Raw genomic sequence first — 21,778 nt, forward strand, 5'->3', positions numbered from 1 at the left:
ACCATTTCAGGTTTAATGAACTCCTTATCTTCTCTTTGACCTTCTACCCCTCGCATGTTAGGGTCATCTCTGGTTCTTTTTCCCGAGAAAGGTAGCTTCTCACCATCTCTGAACACACATGATCACAGATATGAGTGCATAGGCTGCCTCTAGAGAAATCACTTTGTTTCTGGAAGGAAGTACCATTTACGTGTACATAGAAGTGGAGTGTGTCTAACATACGTGATGATAGGCTGCTACTCTGTTTTCTGATTAGCAATTATTTTTCTAAATTTTGTTAGTGAAAGTACATCTTTACTACATTCTACTAGAAATGCAAAGTTAGGCTCTTTTTTTTTAATGTAGAAGCTGTAATTTTTCATAGCTAGGTTCAGACACTTTGCCACACCCTACTTTGACAAGTGACTTCTAAAACTTTACTTAGTGTGACATCTAGTGCCCAGAGCAAGGAAATAATAATATGGAGTCACTGTCACCTTTTGATGGGGAGTAATTAATTTCCAGAGACATTCATTGGGTTCTATCAATAAAAGAAAAACAACAGATCCCTGTAGGGTGTAGTTCATGGATCAATTCTTCATGTTATCACAAACCCTAAATAGTCTCAAAAAAAAAAAAAGTCCCTCTAAATTCCATGGCCTAAGGCGGAGAATATCCTCTACCCCTTTTCTTATTGCAGTAAAAGGTGAGTACTGCAAAGAATGTTGCATAAATTATTTTAAAGTAAATGTTAAACGATTGGCTGATGTTTAGTTTACCCTTCTACCCTCATGGAAAATAACCCAAATGTAGGAATCAGAGGTCTCGTGGAGGAATCAGATTCTGTAGTTCACTAGCTGTTTGATGTGGGTGAGCCAGTTAACCTAAGTGTTTTATGTCTTCTCTGAAAGGAGGCTTGTAACACCTACTCCCCAGGGGTTGAGATCAGAGGGGAGAGACAGGTGAAATGGACATTTATTGAGCACTTACTATGTTCCAGGCTCTGTGCTCAGGATTTTCAGTACAGTAATCATCTCTTTTAATCTTCTCAACAACCCTTTGAGGGGAGGGATATTATTGTGTCCATTCTGCAACCAAGAAAACTGAGACCTGGTTGAGGTGAAATCATTTGTGCAAGGTCCCAAAGCCAGTTGGTCACAGGTACAGGATTCCAACTTGGTCCTTCAGAGTCTAGACCCACAGATGTATTCACTACGGCACACTGAGGAAGTTTTATATATCATTTATGTTGATTAAATGTCATTTTAGTCTCATTTCTGTACCTCCTTGGAAATCAGGTCTTTGGTCTTCCAAGGAGCTTCCTCCTTTCTAAAATAGCGTTTCATGCTAAAACAAGCTAGACTTACCATAGCTTGACAACCGAGCAATGAAAAGGTCACCTCCACAGATGTTGGCCTTACTCTAACCCTGCCCATCCTAGCCACAACTTCTGAAAGTTGCACCAACTTACACTCCCTTTGGGTGAATTTTAGAAATCAAGCAATTTTAAAAACACTGACTGCATTTCAGTCTCTTCTGTCAATGAATTCTAGGTATTATAAAAAGTTGCGAAGAGCAGTTGTTTAGAAAAACAGAGTTGATGCGGCCATTGTCAACTAAAGCCATCAACAGTGCAGCAAGAAGAGAAGCCAATCAACCTTCTTCTGGAAAAGTCTTCCCTTTCCATTATGATGGTGGGAGTTCACTCTGTAATCAGATGCTCATATCCCTTTAGGTTCAAGGTCAACAGGAAGTGCCACTGGACTGATAATGCTTGCCTAGCATCCAACAGAAATTCATCCACCCCTGCGCCTTATTTATGGATTGCAAAGGGCGGTGGACAAACTCCAAGTATCCATTCATCTGGTTACCTTTTCCAGCAATGATCTTTGAGAATTTCCACATCCTCAGCAATGTCACCTTCAAAAATGAATCCATGTGCTATTGATAGTGATTTACACAGGGAAGTGTTCTCACTGCAGTACCATTTTGACAAGTTTGCCATTCTCTGTAATAAACACTGTCATTATTTTTGACAGGGCTGGTAGAAGGGTTTCATTAAAATGTGCAGCAGGAAAAAAATTGTGCATCTTGGGAGAGGATGGAAAAAGGGAATCATGGTAATTTTGAAAAAACTAAATATACAGGTCAGATATATTCTATATATACCACCCTGCAAAGCCCAGGTACTCTTGCATAAGGTATTTAGACTCATAAAACCATCAAAACTAGAATTTCAAATAAACATTTGGGCCTTTGGTTGCCTCTGGAACTAAACTGCTCTGTTGTGCTACAGAGGCTTTACTTTGGCATACTTGTATGTTCTAGCACTGTCGAGTTTTATTTTTGTTATTGGTCTATTACCCTTAGCTTAGCGATAAATTTTAAGAATAAGTAGAGTCTATAAGATACTTGTGGGAAATCATAGCTAGTGGGTGTCACAACATCATTTTGGAATTATCAAAATACATTCTTTTTACATTTTTCTATACTTCTGACATTTCCTACTCTGTTTTCTGACTGGAATAATAAATATTTTTGTGGCATTTTACAAACTTGTCCAAAAGCATAGGAGGCATGTGATCAAGTCTTCTTAGAATGGGATGATAGTGTGGCTGCAGGAAAACCACATGTAAGCGTTAAGGCCTCTCTGAAAAGAACTGTTGGCTGAAAAGTGTTTGATTTCATATATATATATATCGGGATGGCCACTTTTTCTCATTTTCCTTTAATCTAGGGTCAAAGTGTGAAGTAAAAGATAAGATATACAAAAACAGAGTAGAAAGCTGGGTGCTATGGTGTACTCCTGTGATCCTAATGACCAGAGAGCCTGAGGCAGGAGGATGCGGCCAGCCTCAGCAACTTAGCAAGACCCTGTCTCACAAATAAAACATAAAAGGAGCTAGAGATATAGCTTAGTGGAGAGTGCTTGCCTAGTATGTGAGAGGCCCGGGTTTGAATCCCCAGTTCCACACAAAAACCAGAGAAGCAGGTGACCAATTTTCTGCATTTTTCCACATGGTGAAGTAGTTACAGATGTCTGCTTCTTTCTATACACAGCTGCAGAATATGGAATCATCATTTTCTACAAGTTGGAAAGGACCTTAGAATTTCCCAAGTTCTCTGACCCTCACTTTTCCAAATAAAAACTTGAGTTTCACAGAGGTTAAGTGCATGGGGTAGCTAGGCAGGGGCAGACTCTTGTGATGACAAGTTAGTAGCACTCAGTACCAGGTCTCTGGTCTTATAACCCATGGTACTGTGCTCATTGCAAATAGTTCATCTTCCAAATTACTCTCCCGCCAACTCTAAACATTCCAACTATTGTGACTCCAGTTTTTCAACAATTGTAAGAAGTTTTGTCTTCTATTTCTAGTGCTCAACTGACAGCTCTGTGTTTTGTTAAGGACTATGTGTTTTGCACTCCTGTCTGCAACTGGAATTATCCTGGGGGTAACATGAGGTTTCTGAGTGGAAATCAATTGCAATTGAACATGTGGTTATTTTCTTTCTTTACTTTCCACAGGCAATTTATAAGTCTTCAAGAGCTTGTCTACTGCTGTGAGTGATTTGTTTTTCATAAGTGTCTTTGCCCTATGATAATAAACTATTAATGCTGCAAAGCCCTGGGACTGATACGATGTCTATATGTCATGGAAGCTGGGTCTCGCTTGCCCCTCTCAATTCCAAGGTAGCAGTTCATACAGAACACAGTCCAGAAAGGCACACAAAACTTTTTTTTTTTTTTAATGGTATTGGGGATTGAACCCAGAGACTCACGCATGCTAGGCAAGTGCTCTCCCATTGAGCTACATTCCTGGTTCTTTTTAAATTTTATTTTGAGATAAACTGTTGACCTTCAACTATGATCCTTCTGCCCCAGCCTCCTGAGTACCTGGGATTATAGGCATGCACCACTGTGCCCAGCTTACCATAATTTTTGTTTGTTTGTTTTCAGTGGTACTGGGGGTTGAACCCAGTGTTCTCTCTACCAGGAGCTACATTCTCAGCCCACTTTTTTAAGCAGTAAAGTCAGCATCATCTACTGGAACGACAGTAACAAAACCCAGAGGTCTTGGAGCACAGCCTACTGGAACCAAGGTTGATGTTCCAAGGTCAGTTTACAATAAAACACCTATGAAGATGCTGGAGAATAAATTCAACCAGAAAGTTATCAGATGACAGGTGAAAAACCTTTTTTTTTTTTTTTTTTCCAGTGCTGGGGATTGAACTCAGGGTCTTGTGCACACTGGCAAGTGCTCTACCAGTCAGCTACATTTCCAGCCTGAATGGAAAACCTTATAAAGTCCAGAAAAGCCCATAGTCAAATGGTTAGGTAGAGCCACTGGCTAATGAAAAGCAATGGCAGGCAACTGGTCTGGCTAACCTGCGGTGGAGCAGTTACAGGCAGGTGCACCTTTAATTGTGCACAAAAGCACCTGCAACCGTCATCCAGAGGCAGATGATTACTTGCTGTGGAGTGCACTTGTATCTAAAATTTTAATGAGGAAGTAAATCCTTCATCTCTAATAGAACTTTGTGAAGCACCAAGTTCATTATCAACCACAGTGGTTTGGGACTTTAATATGATTGGGAGCAACCAGGACACTTTACTGCTTTATGACATAAACTGTGAAACAGCTGTATTATGTTGGAGATCATATTATTTTCTTTTCTATGACTTATTCCAAATTTTAAAGAAACTTTCAGATTTCCCCATTTTTACTTCTTGGTTCAGATAGCAAACCATTCATAAGACCCACCTGAAGGCCACTAAAAGCTCAAACATTTTTCCAAGAAAGAAAGATGCTGCAGGTGTTCATCCTCACCCATATGAGTCCTCGGAAGACAAATAGGCTCCTTCACTTCAGTTTGGTGCACTTTGTCATCAACCTAGGTGGCATTCAAGGCACCCCTGACCCCTTCGATTAGCAATAGAGAAAATCTGCTCCCCAGGATCTGACCAGTGACCAACATTATTCGGTCACTGTCTATTTCTTGCTGGATCTGTTCTAGACAAACTAACACTTGATGGAGATGTAATTAGGAGAAAGCAAGCTGTCCATCCTTCCAGACAGTCTAAGCTCCACGAAGTTAGACATCTGGCCCTTAAGCTTCTTGTGCTCAAGGTCCAGTGTGGTGAAGACCATGAGGTCCTTGAGGGACACCTCGAGGTCTTCCCACCCCTCCTGGATTTAGAAGCAACAATCACCTGAACCAATCCATGGTGCATTACAAGCTTCTCCTGGCCATGAGCAGTACCTTGACAACACCCGAGGTAGACGAAGCCGTGAGGCCCGTGGCTTCCCTGGCCTCCTCCTTATCCTCCACCTTCAAGAAGAGTTGCCTTTGCTCAGCTACCTCAGACATGGTGAAATCCTACCTTCAGTTTTCATGAAGAGTGGGCATGAGAAATGGGATCTGGAAGGATGTCTTAACAAACCTGCTCTAGCAAAGGCACTTTCTCTTTGTATAAAAACAAAAACAGGAGGTATCTTTAAAAAATTAAAACCAGTAAAATAGATTTATTTATATAAACTAAATTTTATCATTCAATGAGAAATAAATAATATACTAGTAGCCAGAAAGCCAGAGTTAAGGTCAATGTTTGATTATAGTAACTCTATTAGTCTTGGGATATATATCACATATATTCTTCCTATCTTCATATTTTGTTCTATTCATATTTTAATGCCCAGCTGATGAAATGCTTTTTATCAAGTTACCTCAAGTTGGTTTAAGAAGTAGGTGAAGTTGTACACTTAAAAAAAGTCAAGGGAGCCATGCACGGTGATGCATGCCAGTAATCCCAGTGGCTCAGGAGGTCAAGGTAGCAGGATCATGAGTTTGAAGCCAGCCTCAGCAAAAGTAGGGTGCTAAGCAACTCAGTGAGACCCTGTCTCCAAATAAAACACAAAATAGGACTGGGGATGTGGCTCAGTGGTTGAGCATCCTTGAGTTCAATCCCTGGTACCCCCACCACCTAAAAAAAAAGTCAATGGATGAAAAACTCAAAGATTGAAGAATGTATTACCAAAGTTCAAATCTTACATTTTAAGACACGTTTAAGTATGGTTAAAAGTCATACTACATGGTTTTCAAATTCCAACCCACACATTCTTGGCTTTGGACAAGATCTTAATATGCTTTGTGACTCAGTTTCCTTATTTGTAATACATACTTTTTTTGTATGTGTGTGGTCCTGGGGATTGAACCCAGGGCTTTGAGCATTCGAGGCAAGCACTCTACCAACTGAGTTATATCCCCAGCCCTCAGTTTCCTTATTTGCAAAATGAAGAAAATAAGGGCACATCCTTATAGTTATTTTGAACTAAAAATGGTTTACTTATGGGCTAATATTAAACTCCATCAATATACGGTACAATCAAAATGTCATATCCTATTAGGTTTCTGAACTTTATTCCAAAGTGACATGTATTGCTTACCTACTGTGGCAGATGCTGATGAGAGCAGAGACTTGCCCCAGGAGCCCCAGCCTGCCCATCCTCTTCCCTGTGGAGGGGAATCTACAACCTGTTGAGAAAGAGATTAGCAGCAGGTCAGCAATTCAGTTTATCCCTAAATGGAAAAACACCCATTGGTATAAAACAAAGGGAAATATTAACAAAAACCACCAATTGCCATATCACTCTGGCTTACAGTTTATATGGGTCATAAAAGAATATCTTGACCCACAATGCAGTGTGTACTTTGACACCAGATTGATTAGGGAGGTGGTGGCTTTTGAGGCCTTGTCTGAAGCGAGAAGGAAGTCTCAGTTCTCCCATTATTTGGAAGCCAGGGACAAGAAAAGGATATAACACCTGAGAGCCCAAAAGTGATGTGAAAACATTCAAAACAACCTTGACCCAGGCGACTCTTACAGAGCTAAACAAATATGGTCTTTGAGGTAAAGTGAACCTTCAAACCTCTGGGATGGCAGGTGGGAGTCTTGGCAAAGTGTCCAGAAAGGCACCAACAAGCCTGGAGACAGTTGGCAGCAACAGCAAACCTTGCAAGAGAGATATTTTCTATTCGACCCCTTGTGATGGTTAATTTGAATTGTGAACCTGATTGCATTAAGAGATGCTGAAGACAGAGGCTTCTGGGTGTGTCAGTGAGGGTGTGTCTAGGAATGACTGGCATGTGGGATAGCAAACTGGAGCGGAGACCCTCCCTAAGTGTAGGCAGCACCATGCAATAGGTTGGAGGTTTGGATGGAATAAAAGTTGGAAGAACAAGGAGGAGGCAGCAGCAGATACAAGATCCATTCTTCTTGAATGGGTTCTTGATTGCTGCTGTGATCATCTGAGGATATTGAACTCTTGCTCCTTCACTCTTCAAAGCAAACTCTGCTGGTGATTCTCCAGGGAGTTTCTAGAAGCCTTCAGTCTTGGACTGTGGTAGCATCACTGATTCCTCTTGTTCTGAGGTTTCAGCTTCTTGGACTGCGCAGCTACTGGTTTTTCCAGCTCTCCAGCCTGCAGATGGCCATTGTGGACTATCCAGCTTCTGGTTGTGTAAGTCAATCTAATAAATCCCCTTTTTATAATCATGCCTCCTGTTGATTCTGTTCCTTTAGAGAACCTTATACACCACTGTAAGTGCATCTCTCACCCATAGGGGAAGACTCTCTGGATTCAAATTCAAATCCTCGGTGGATTCAAAGTCTTTTGCCTCTGTTTCTCTCCTGGAATTGGGACAAGAGACTGTGGTTCAGCATGAGCTGTTTGCATGAATAGAAGATAAATACTCAGGCTATGCGGGTTGACCCTCTTCTATTCAATATGCACACTAAGAACTTTGTGAAAACAGAGTGAGTAGAATGATGGAGAGATGCTTGGAGAGCCGTTTGGATTTCTGGTAGATTCTCAGCTCCTGGTATTCAACCCTCTTGAGACCAGCTCCATTTCTGTCTTTGAGTTCTATGAGATTCCCTTTTTAAAATTTTTTGCTTTTTTAAAAAATATTTTGTTCGCTGATATATCCCCAGAGTCTAGAAGAGTACTTGGCATATAATAAGTACTTGACACATACTTATTGGGTTACTGAGGTTTCTGCTACTCACAACCAACAAGTCCTGACTCAGTAGAGTCACAGTTTTCTCTTCCCATCTGGGAACATACTCTATGAAACAAGGCAAGAATGAATACATTAGGAGTTAACTAGGTAGAGAATCACAGCCTTTTCCCTTGAAAAAGAAAAAGAAGATGAGGATGTGAAAAATACATGCACAGTTTGTAGATTCTACAACTCTGACCCAAGGCTGGTTCATCAGCCATCCCAATGCCCTTCCCTGGGTCCGTCTGCCACCCTTGCAGATAGGGGTGGTCCCTGGAAACAGCTTTCAATCAAGGAAATGAATACATGAGAATGTTTCTGCTTTTATGATAAATCATACAGCTATGGCTAGTGCTAACTCTTCCCCACTCCCTTTCTTGCCCTGGATGGGGACATGATGATTGAAACTGAGCAGTCAATTTTGCTGCCATTAGTGAAAGGCCAAGAAACCACAGGGTCCCTGGTCTCGGCCCTGCTAACGTACTGAACCGACATGAGCAGCTGCCTAGCTCCATTCATCTTATGAAGTGAGAAAAAATAAATTGCTATTTAGTAAAACCGATGTACTTTGGATTTTAGGTACTTACACCCAAAGGTGTTAGAAAACGTCAAACACCATCCATCAGCGTAGAGCACTGGTCAAGAGAAAAGGATATGGAATGAAAACACCTGGATTTGAGTCCAGCCATTTTGGACAACAGTTACTCAAGTTCCTTCTGGGCCTTCATTTCTTTATTATAAAATGAGAGATATGGTACTTACACCCAAAGGTGTTAGAAAACGTCAAACACCATCCATCAGTGTAGAGCACTGGTCAAGAGAAAAGGATATGGAATGAAAACACCTGGATTTGAGTCCAGCCATTTTGGACAACAGTTACTCAAGTTCCTTCTGGGCCTTCATTTCTTTATTATAAAATGAGAGATATGGTAGTATAAGAACTATGAGAACCAATAATCTCATAAACATTGTGAAGATTAAAAGAAATAATTCATATAAAGTTGTGAGCACGGTATCTGGCATATAATAAATATTCCATAAATGTCAGCTGATAATTGTAATAAGAAGCTGCATTTTTAAGACTATGAAGCAAAAAGCTTTGAAAGTTGGCCATCATTTTATTTTTTGTTCAGTCTGCAAACAAAGAGCAGTCTGTTAACATGAATGAAAATACTCCTGACTATTTGCTTTCATTTGTGGTGTCTACATTGATTTACTTCACTTTGGCAATGGAACCCAGTGACAATTTTATACCATCATGAAGACAGATGTAAGTAGATGATTAATATCACTCTTTCATAGGACAAATCACTACCAATGATTAGGAAGAGTTAATACACTTAGGGGTGACAGCTTCTGACTCAAATTTACAATATTTAATAAGCTCTGACAGCTGGTAATTGACTAGCAAATGGAAATAAATGTTAAATGAGTCTAGAATTTTTTGCCATATAATAAGTGACTACTTCAATTGCCTTATTAATAAAGTCCTTTGACATTGAGTTGGGACTTTTTTCCCTTAAGACAAGGTTTTGCTAAGTTACCCAGGCTGGCCTGAAATTCATGATCTTCCTGCCTCAGCCACCCAAGTAGTCAGGATTACAGGCATGTGTCACTGCACTGGTTTGAGTGAGTTGTGACTTCTTGATCGGCTACAAGGAATATTTGTCATCAACAGCAAATACTCAAATGACTAAATGTATATATTTAATATAAAAAACATATAAACTAAATGTTAAACATGCATTATAAATGTATCTCATCATGAATATTATCTTCACTTCAAATAGACTTGATGTCACATACGAGACTATAAAGTAGGCAGCACAGATTAACTCAGATATTCTTTATCAAATATAATTATTTTAAAGCTTTTTTCTCACCCTTCCCCTATATAACTTCACTTCCTTTAACAGACAACTCACAGGGAAAACAAACCATCAAATGAGAACTATCCCAACTTCCTATCCTCTCCCCATGAACTATCAGAATGACCTCATATCGTGACAGTAAATCTGACATGCGTTGATGAAGGATACCCAATACTCAACTAGAGATCATTTAAACATCTATAACCATTTTGTGGTCCTAAGAATATGAAAAAATGCAGGATTCCATCAAGTTCAAAGTGCTTAGAATTGAAAATATACTTACATATCTAGTATTCCATTTAAAGGTCTCTATCATACATTCATTGGGGCTAGGGGTCTAGCTCAGTGGTAGAATGCTTGGTTAGCACGCATGAGGTCCTGAGTTTGATCCCCAACAAGAATAATAAAATTTATGTATTTTAGGTCATCAAGTTCAAAGGTATCATTAGATAAAAAAAAATATAAATCTCAGAATTCCATTAAATTCAAAGGTCCTTAACATTTACATGGGAAATACATGTGTTAAAGATCAAAGGTCAACATGGTTATCCTGTTTCCTTGAGAAGATGAGGAATTAGGTACTGAGGCTATCTTACATACAGGGATGTGGGTGTTATCACCTATGAGACCAAACCCTCTTTAAGTTTTGTAACTCATGACATAGCTACTCTAGAAAGGGGCTCAGTCTGATAGTAGGAGGATGTAAATTATTCGGGATGCCTGCAGCTTTGTCAAAATGTCTGCTGAAAATGAGCTCAGTTATTTCCAAGTCATTTTCTTCCTTGGTGATTGTACATCACTCAATTCTGGGAAGATTTAAAAATTAAATATAGAGAGGTTTAAAGCATCAAAACCAAGCTATTAATATTTGTGTGCACATCTGGTCTTTTCTGTCCTACTAATATTTATGGAATTTGACCCATTAGAGTGCCATTTTTTGAAATCCAATTTAAAAGGAATAAATTATTAGACTTCTGATTTTAAGCTGAAATCTTCCTCAGTTTATGCACACTACTATAACATTTGAGAGGTCTTTAAAATCCACTCTATAAATCGAATAGCTTTATGGCAATTATTAAGTACTCAGCAAGGCTTTGTATCAGTAGAGAAATGAGGTACTTAAAAAAGAAATAAAATGCTGCACACTTTTAAATGCTGTTTAAAATATTTGAACATGTTTAAGTTGGTAAAAAGGACCAAACAATTCAGAAACTCCTTGAAAGTCACTGTTCAGTTTCTCTAGATTTCTAAATAGAGTAAGATTTGTGAGACAAACATGAAGCCTAAGGGAGAATTGGAACTTTTTGAATTTGTGATCTTAATAATCAAACACTAATTGTTTAAACCAAATTAAACATCTAAGTAGTTCCTTTTATGCACAACACACACACTGGCCTATATCCGCCAAGCTCTGTCTAAACATACTTTAACAGTTCTATCCCTGACTCAGTCCCTTCCTCCCTTCTATTATTGGGGAAGGATGTTTTCCTCTCAGGAACCACTATCACCTCACTTCAGCTCCCTGCGCCTGGGAGGGCTGGTTATACCTTCTGGCTTTTCAACTTTTCTTTCTACTGGCTACTTCCAACATTTAATCATGCACATGATTTCTCCGCCTCAACACCAACAAATGAAAATCACAACAAGGAGAATGTGGTTCTTTCAAACTTATCTGGTTGCTGCTCTATATCTTTCTTCTTCACCTCTTTGGAAAAAAAAAAAAAAAAGTGTCTGCTTTCTGTATCCACTCTCTTCTTCACTCTTCACCCTATACAGTATGACTCTCACTGCCACTAGGTTATGAAGCCACTCTCCTCAAGTTTACAGTGACTTCCTTATTGTCAAAGCCATGGACTCATTTTAATCTTTTTACTACTTGACCTTTCTGAAGTTTAATCACTTTTATACCCTTAAAGTATTCTATTGTCATGGCATCTATGTTAGTCCATTTTTCATTCCTATAACAAAATACCAGAGGCAGGCTTTTTATCAGGAAAATATGTTGATTGAGCTCACAGTCCTGGAGATTCAAGGGCAAGATGTGCCATCGGCATGGCTCGGGTGTGGACCTCATGAAAATGGTGTCCCAGTGTTGGGAGTGCATGTGGAAGAGAGCACATCTCAAAACAGGAAGCAGAGAGCAATTCAGGGATCAGTCTTGTGCCTTAACAACTCACTCTCATGAGATCTCAAGGTCCTAGAGCTATCTTCCTAGGGCAGCTCTCCCAATGGCATAAGTATTTCTCACTAGGCCCCACCTCCCAAAAGGCCTACCTCCAAACATCACCACACTGAGACCCAATTTTCCACGGCATAAACCCTTAGGGACAAATTCAAACTATATTCAACCATAGCAGCATCTATGCCCTATCTTCTGACTTTTTGCCCATCCTTCAGTAGTAGAATTGCAGTCATTTACTTTAGAATTTTTTTCTGCATGCATACTGTGATATTATGCGTGCTTCTGAGATTAAGCTACAGTCCAAGGGCTGACGACACTCCAATAAAGTATGCACAGTCCAGGGAGGTCAGCTGGCATTCTAATCAGGAATGCCACACTCCAGAGATAGCTATAATGAGCAATTCTATTATCTGTGCCTTTATTAGCACCTGATGCTTTGCTAATTAGCATACTGATTTGCAGAAATGGATTTTAATTGGTAAACATGTGGATGTTTTAACTCACATTCTGAATTTCTGAAAGGGGTCTGGATGATAAAATGAAAGGTATTCAAGATTTGTAGATGGTTATATATATTTAAGAGATTCTTCCTATCTTCACATGAATGAGGTATAAGAAGGAATTTTTCCCTGTATAAATGGTCCTCCACCCAATTTTGAACTCAAGGGAATTCTCTTCACTCAATGCCAGGTTTCTTCTCAAGGCAGAAGCCCAACTTCTGAAACTGGGAGTGAACCTTTCCCTCAAGGTAACAACACCAAAAGGGCAGAACCATGAGGTGTTCTCAAACCTACACAGAAAATAGGCCTCATGAAGTACTTTTAACTCTCTTGTTGGTTAATGTTTTATTTGAAAACAACAGAGTGGTATAATGTTATTTGAGACTTGTTTTCATTTCTAGAGTGTAGTGGTGAGGTTGTAGAAGGAACAGGTAACAATCACCATTTCACCTTCTTTGCTGGCTACCACAAAGTCATCATCGTCACCATCACCGCCACTATCCTCATGTTCATCCATGAGCTGTGCATGGCCAGCTTGGCTTGGAGAAAGGAGTTTTCCAGGGTTGAGTCCTCAACTTCTGCTCTTCATTTACATATAACACATGGGCAATCTCACCCATTTTCATGACTTAAATAACCACCCAGGTGCAAAGAGCCTGTAAGGCACCTATCTCCCCAGACATTATAATCAACTGTCGACAACAGCTTCATTTGGATGTCTGCTGGTGTGTTCAATATTGAACTCAACGTCTTCTCAATTCCTCCACATTCCCCAGAGAGCTCTCCCTGTGTCCTAGTATTAGTAATTCTCAAACACTGGTCCACTGACTGCAAGAGTATCATCTGGGACACTCATTAACAATAGAATCTCAGTTTCTACTGGGATCTTCTGAATAAGATCCTCTTAGGCTAAAGCCTAGGAATCTGAATTTTCAACAAGCATCTCAGATGACGCTAATACACCATGAGATTTGAGAAGCACTGCTCTCTATGGCCAAATGGCACCACCAGGTTGCCAAAGCCAAAAACTGGGTGTCATCATATACAGCAGGTCTAAAAGGGGAAATACTCAAACAGAAGTGGAACAGACTCTACTCATCCAGTTCAGGATGCAAAAATCTACCATCAGCATGTCTAGGCCTGTGTTCCCTCCTCTTTGTCTCCTTTAATAGCAATTTTATGGCTCTTAAACATCCTGCTTTTCCTTTTCTAGGGAGAGAACCATCTGGGGATACTCCACAATCTCAAATTTTCCTTTGAGAGTAATTGTAGTGGTAACATTGAAATTTTTAATCATTTCCATATTGGTCTTATGCATTGATATGAGATGGCAAGGGTGACATTTAAAAAAATTCTATAATATTTCTTGGTATTAAGAATTTAGACAAACTTGATATAGGTTGAAACTTTTAAGGGTTCACAGGCCATTATGTAATAAAGTTCCACAAGCTCCCTGGGAATACATATCACTACCAACCAGTCCCCAAAACAAACCTCTCTGTTGAAGACTTCCCTGACTTCTGAAGACTAATTTAAGTTCTCCATCAAGGGTGTCCCTCATGTCAAAGGACATGATATAATTGCTTGCACATATCACTCCTCTCTAGTTAGCCTTTAGGACTCCTGAACTTAACTGCATTACCCAGATTCCTGGATATAAAGCAAGGGGTCACGGAGCTGGTGACAGATCTTAGAGAATCTGTTTCAACCTCCAATGTTCAAGCAAGGATAGGGATTCTTTCTCAGTGATATTTTTGAGTGCATTCTTGTAGAAAGGCTCAACTCCATGGCTTCTGAACCTGTACGTCGGAAAGGAGTAGGAAGAGAAGGAGCTCCCCAAGACAGGGATGGTTTCATTGTGTAGTGTGATCCTTCAAAGCAGGATCCAGCCTCATCTGGCAGGTTGCTGGCCTTGCCCTTTTCTCTGGCCTCACCCTGGTGGCTCTACCCTATGGGCCAAGAGATAGCCTTCACCCTGAGATAGCCAAAGGTAAGCCTGATGGCATGGATATTAGGGGGAGCCAGACCCAAAGTCTATGCAGACACGAATCAGTTATAGAAATACACAGACAATTACGCACACATTATCACAAAATCTAATGTATTCTAGATATATTGGTATATACTTCTTGAAAGGCTATCTTACAAGTTTATTTTTTTTAAACCCAAAGTAGGCATTTTATCATTGAATCTTTTTAAAAGGGGTGATGAGATTTTTATCAGATTGACTTATACCTGGGATCAAATAAGCTTTAGAGCTTGACTACTGTCTTATAGAATCTGCCATTCCTTGGGGACCCATGTTCAAGATCCAAGTAACCAATTTATAAGCAAACTTCTGAGTTAAGGACTTTTTTTAAAATTGTAAAATGCATTCTCTTCTGGATGTTTTCATCGCAAAAAGATTTTTTTATAAGTGTCCGATAAAGGGCAAATAGAATAAATGAACAATAATTGAAGACTAGGCACAAAATTGACTTCTAATATTAATTTAAGATAAGTAACTCAGGGTAAATAAGAGAGACAGTAAAATACACATTTCTAGTGATTCTCTGAAAGAGAATGAATTTTCATCTACATAGAAGAGTGTAAGACGACCTGGGTAAAAGGGATACCCTCTCCCTCCAAGGCCCTCGCAGCCAGTCTGATCAGCTTCCTGCCTTCTTAGAAGGAACATGCTCATGGGCATTTCCCTGGTGTCTCTCTCATGCCTTCACTCTGTCTGAGTCCTGATGCAATGCCACACACATATATCCAAAGCCACACACCCACCTCTGTGGCTAGGATTCGTACTTCTATCCAGATGCTTCTGTAATGCTTCATTATGAGGAAATGCTCACTTTCCCAAAGTCCTTGAAGGGCTGGGAGGTAGCTCAGTGGTGGAGGACTTGCCTAGCATACATGAGGCCCTGTGTTCAATCCCTAGTCCCGGTTGGGGGGGGGGGAAGGGGGACGGAATCTGTCCAAAGTCCTTGAAATGCTCTCAGGGTGGGGCTGGGGTGGGATAGCTATATGTTGCCAATAGGCTCTGTTCCTGTAGCATCAAGGTTTCAAAGGTATTTTCAAAGTAGTATTCATTTGCTCAAACAATTTAAGAAGGCAGATGTGGCAGGAGTACCCTGAATTTTCATTGTGCTCTCTTCATTTACAATCCTATTATAATTATCAGAAACATGAAATTGGAATGTATAATTTATCCATCAGCAGCATATGGGTTTTGAATTAGTAGAGCTTATGTGGTTTCTTTATATCATCTCAGATCAGAATGGTGTGGCTCAGTTATATTTTTTTTTTACTGTACCAACATATTTATTAGCAATAGTACTTATAATAGAAATCAGGAACTATAATAGTTCCCTGTAACAGAAAGACAGCTCAGACCCAAAACAGTTCCTAGAATTGAGAAGACCCAGCTCAAATTCCCACTCTTCCCAACTCTCCTCTATTCTAGGCAGATGAACATAATCCCCTGGTCCAACTCTCTGTAGCATTCACATCACCAAGCCTGAAGTTGAAGAATGTCCAACTCCTATTTCCTTTGGTTTTGTGGCTATTGTTGCTGTTTTTTCTTTTTTGCAAAATTAATATATAAAAGGTGGGCATAGTGGTACATGCTTGTAATCCCAGTGACTTAAGAGGCTGAAGAAGGATCGCAAATTTGAGGTCAGCCTCAGCAACTTAGTGAGATCCTATCTGAAAAATTAAAAAGGGCTAGAAATGGAGCTCAATGGTAGAGTACCCCTGGGTTCAATCCCCAGTACTTCAAAAGAAAAAAAGAGAGAGAAATAAAGAGAGAAAGACAATAACTAGTAGCCAAAAGAATAAATGCAGTGCTAGGGCTTGAACTAAAGTCCTGTCTAAACAAAGCAAGCACACCATTTCTGATCTACACACCCAGCTCTCTCCAAATGCTTTCAAAGTATTAACACTACAGATTTCAGAGCTGGCATGATACTGAGAGATCACCTACTCAAAGAAGCATAACAAGGACCTTGAAGATTCTTTGGCCTGGTGAACATTAGGACCACCAGAGACTCTTTTAAAGAATACGTTATGTCTGAGCCCCAGCTCTGAATCACACTCCTTGGGGCTGGAACTCTGGCATCATCAGGACTTTTCAAAGCTCCCTCAGTGGTTGGAATGCTCAGCTGGACTTAAGAACCTCTGGTCTAGGGGTTCTCAATCCTTTAGGGGGGCTGTGGTGGTCTTCAAATGGTCAGTGCACTCTGGGAACTCATACATGTCTATGAACATTTGTCATTTCTGATCCAAATTCCCACTTGGTCCCCAAATCTTCTCCATAATATCCCCAGAAAATGTCTGTTTGACTTTGTTTTAAACATTTCCAGGGACACAAAGCTCTTCCTCCCTGCGGAAGGTCTTCTCATCTTAGAACAGTTCAAGGAGTCAAACCCCTTAAGGAAAGTGAGGGTAACTCCATTTTGCATAAAAGTCACGACACATTAGTCAGAAGGATACATCAAGGTCTCCAGGTGAGAATTCTTCATTTTATAAAGGAAAAAACTGAAGCACAGAGAAATGAGATCTCTCACCCAGAGTCAATGACAATTGGAAAATGAATGCTCGGCCCCTCTCCCCTCCCTATTTTATTCCTGTCCCTTATGACATGCCACAGAGTCACTTTAAGGGAGTGATCTAAGGTGCACTCTTCAGGGTGAGCAGGGCTGGTGGAGAACAGACCCTGACCCTCTCCTGCACCATCATCTAGAAGGCCATCTATCCTCCCTCCATGCTGAGCACCTGCTGCCCCATCCCTCCCTACATGCCTAGAGGGGAGGCACCAAGAAAACCCAGCTTGTGTGGTCCTGCTGGGTATAGACCAGGATACCAACAAGGAGACGCTGGTCTTTCTTATTCTCCAGAGGGGAATGTGTGGGAGGTGGCTCTATGGCTGGTCTCCTGGAAGGTGGTATGTGTGATCTGAATGTGACGATCTCCGCAGTAGATGTATAACTGTGCAGAATTTTAGTGGTCTTATGAACACTCTGCCTTATCTAGGATAGAATCTGACTCCTTTCTGACCTGGAATCATTAAGTCTGATATTATGATATTCTCTGTTCACTCCAGAGCAGCTCAGGACAAGCTGCTCAATGCCTCTGTGCCTGGGTGCCTCAACTGCAAATGGGAGTTCATAATACCTAGCTCTGAATTACATATAGGTGGCCAGTGGAGTGCCTGGCACACAGGCTGCATCAGTAATTGGTGGCTACTATTACTATTAACAACAGAATTATTCAAATGCAAACATGAGAGCAACAAGTTATTTGTGTATGTCTTATCTCACCACAAAACACATTTTTGATGATGGAGGTGATGTTATAGTATATTCTGAGCTCTCAATTCCCACTTGCAGAACTTGGCACAAAGTTCTGCACATGGTAGGTGCTATGGATTGTATATGGTTTGTCCTCTCTGAAACTCATGTTGAAATTGAATCTTCATTAAGACATATTAAGAGTTGGGACCAGGAAGGACCTTTAAGAGGTGATTAGGTCTTCGTCCTCATGAAAGGATTAACTCATTCCTGTGACTAATGGATTCATGAGTTAATGGATTATCTTGAGAATAGTTAATGGGTTATCACAGCCAGTTTGGATAGGTCTCCTGTGCACTCCCTTTCTCTAGCCATGTGATGCCCTGAGCAAGAAGGCCATCACCAGATGCAGCCCCTTGACCTTGAACCAGAACTCTTGAGTCAAAATAAACCTTCTTTCTATATAACATGCCCAATCTATGGTATGGTTTTGGTAGCAACAGAAAATGGTCTAAGACAGTAGGTGTTGGGAAGAACTTAAGTTGAAATGATCTGAATGACCACTCTTACCATATCATTCTGTTCTTTCAGGGGTATTTCGGATCCAGGTTCTCCCTCGAGACTGACGGACTCGATGCACTCTGCTAGTGTGTCCTCGGTCACGTCTCCATTGAGGGGGGTCTCCCTGGTACCTGCATCTTTGGGCTGTTGCGGGTGCCCAGCAGCAGCAGTCTCTGCACCCTGACCAGCTGCATCCTCATGCAAGTCTCCTCTGGGCTCCGCTGGTGCCAGCTCGTTTGAGGTTGTAGCTGAATCACTGTGTGCTTCTGCATCCTCAGGTAAAGAATTGCTACTTGAAATCTTAGTAATTTCTTCTCCGTCTGCAGTGGCTATGGTGTCATTGGCATCATCAGACATTTTAGTATCTGTCAACACAATTACCAACAAACATTTTATGTTTTGACCTGAATTGTTAAGTTTTCATTCAATGCCCTGAATAACCCAATTAAGTCTAGGGTAAATTCTTTCTACTGATAAATAGCTTTATGTGATCTTGTAGCAAGCTGATACCCATCTCCCAATCCCTGAACCTGTGAATGTTGCCTTACATGGTAAAAGGAACTCTGCAGATGTGATTAGTTAAGGATCGTAAGGTGGGAAAATTATCTTGGTTTACCGGAATGGGCCCTAAATGTAGCCCCAAGTGTCCTCCTCGGAGGAAGACTTGACTACAAGGAGAAGGTGCAATGACAGGAGCAGGGATTCAAGTGATGCATTTTGAAAATGAAGGAAGAAGCCACATGCCGAGCTACAAGGGCAGCCACTAGAAGCTGAAGAAGAGAAGGAAGCCATTCTTCCCTCCACGACTCCATGGAACCAGCCCTGCTGGCACCTTGACTTGAGCCAGAAGAAACTAATTTCAAACTTCTGACCTCTAGAACAGCAGGAAAATAAATCTGGATTGGTATAAGCCACTCAATTTGTTGCAATTTGACACAGCAGCAATAGAAAACTAATATATACCTATAGCCCTATTTTTAAACTTATAAGGATTTCTTACCTTGCATGAAGAGATAAGCATATGGAAATTCAGTATTAACCATAAAATTATTTGTTTAATCTGACTTTATTAATTATCTTGGTAGAAAATAATGAGAACAGCATAAAAAATATTTGGGAGTTTATAAAAATATATTTACCAGATGGCTTTGCAATGTCATCAGAGATTAACAAGAAAGAGCTACATATACACAAATGTTGCATTGTTGGAGACAGGTGGGGAAGGTTTGAACTCTCCTTGGACAATGGCTTAGTCAGGAAAACACAAGGATGAAAGGGAAAGAAGTGAGTCATGAACTCAAATAAGGAGCAGGCTATCATGCAGAGAGCTCTTTTTAAAAGTTTTGATTTCATGTAGGGCGGTAGGCCCTTTCTCTTATCTCTACTAAGAAAGTCCATATAGAACGTTCCATAACAATGTGATTGCTCTGTACATACACCGTCTGATGTGGCAATGAACAAGAGGCTACTGAGCACTTGAAATATGACTTGTGCAGTGGAGGAACTAAATTTTTAATTTTATTTAATTTTTCAATCGTTGACTTTAAATTTACATAGGCACATATGACTACTTTCTGGGGTCACCCAGATTGAGCAGGCTGGTCCAGGATGATCATCTGCTTAGGCAAGAATGAAGACAAGGTGTTTTCACTGAATAAGAAGTCAAATCTCAGGCAAACTGGTGGGTATTTTGTTAACCTCAGTGTTTAACAACTGGTCAGATCTCAAGTTGTTACAAAAACCATGGTATGTGAGAAGCATCTAAAGCACTGGCCACACTGTGTGCAGGTTTACTCAAGGGGTTCTGCTAACCCTCCTGTCCGCTCAAATAGCCACTCCACAAGGCTGGCTCATCCTTTCTGTTGCTGTCTTCTTCCTTGGTGGGTCACATTCCTCTCTGACAGTTTTCAGGCACCATTTCTATGTTGTGGCTCTCAAATATCCTCTTCCTCCATTCCACAGAGATGGAAAGATTTGTGAAGGGGATGAATGGAGGATGGGGTTCCTCTTGGGTTTGATGAAAATGTTCCAGAATTAGATGGTCATAATGGCTGTACGATTCTGTACATATACTAAAAACCACTGAGCTGCACATTTTTATATGAGTGAATTTTGGAGAATATAAAATATATTTCAATAATGCTGTTATTTAAAGAAAAAATTCTACCTCCAGACAAGTATTTCTAATGGCCAGCTGGAGGAGGGAAACTTAATGTCTTACTCTTAGTTCTAGATCTTCTTGTCTTTTGTGTTTCCCTTAACACCTAGATTTCCCTCAACAATCCAGGCTTAAAAATCTCAGCACTGTCACTGACTACAGCTTCATCTTCTCAGGTATATATACTATCAATAGCTGTCATTTACTAAGTACCTACTATATCCAGGCCACTTAAATGTAATATCTCTTGCAAGTTAGATATGATGAGCTCCATTTTGTAGATGAAGAAACTGAGGCTCAGAGGCCACATTTTTAGTATAAGGCAGATATGAAGGCACATCTGATTTTGAGATTGAACCCATCAGAGCCCTATCTGCAATGCTACCTGACTCTTCCCTGACTTTCACCCAGTGCCCAAATCCTAGAGGTTCTGTATGCAGAATCTGCATCTGTTCTTCTACTTCTGTTTTCACTGACGGGCCTTCATTATGACTCATGCTATTTCAGTTTGGGGTTCACCCCCTCCACTGCTGCTCTCTTCCCATCTCCCCATCCTTCAGCTATAATTACATCACTCTCCTGTCCATAGATCCTCTTATCCCTGCTAAGATGAGGTCACATGCTTCAGCTGGCATCTGGGGAACTTTGTGCTCTGACCCTGCAAGGCTTACCTCTCACTATTCCCTTCTGAGACAAATGAGACAATGCAGGTGTATGTACACATTCCCAATGGCCCTCAGATGACTATTGGATATGGATATATATTTCCATATCGTATGTGTGTGTGTGTTACCCATTTAAGGCCCAGATCAAACAACTGTCTCCTCCATTCTTTGTTCCTCCCAATTGGACTGAATTTTTCTTTTTCTGAACACCCAGCATGCTTTGTGTCTACCCTACCTTGGATAGGTCATATCCACTTTGATTAAAGTTACTTAAGGTATTCTTTTTTCCTATTAAATTGTAACTTCTATGAAGTCAGCGTGTTCCCGGTTTTGTTTTTGTATTTCACATAGCACTTAAATCCCTTTTTGCACATAGTTGGAAGGTCAACAAACATGATGTTGAGTTATATTAATATTCATGTAGAGATTCTCTGAGGCGCTCTTACATCTGGTGGTTCCAAATGATTTTACAATTCCATATTATCTTACTTTTGTTCCTTTACCTCACAGTTAACAGAGTGTTCT

The 21,778-nt window shown here is 40.4% G+C and overlaps 1 protein-coding gene across 1 annotated transcript in view; it reads right to left on the reverse strand.

The window, feature by feature from the left end:
* FAM114A1 (family with sequence similarity 114 member A1) overlaps window positions 1-21,778 on the reverse strand; it is a 66,435-nt gene that overhangs the window by 39,283 nt on the left and 5,374 nt on the right. The window contains exons 2-3 of the mRNA XM_079152858.1: window positions 18,440-18,795; window positions 6,426-6,513 (exon numbers count right to left, since the gene is read on the reverse strand). Of these exons, the coding sequence (XP_079008984.1) occupies window positions 6,426-6,513; window positions 18,440-18,787 (436 nt within the window). The 5' untranslated portion in view covers window positions 18,788-18,795. The remainder of the gene's footprint in view (window positions 1-6,425; window positions 6,514-18,439; window positions 18,796-21,778) is intronic.

This window comes from Sciurus vulgaris (assembly GCF_902686455.1).
Source record: "Sciurus vulgaris genome assembly, chromosome: 9".
Classification (NCBI taxonomy): domain Eukaryota; kingdom Metazoa; phylum Chordata; class Mammalia; order Rodentia; family Sciuridae; genus Sciurus; species Sciurus vulgaris.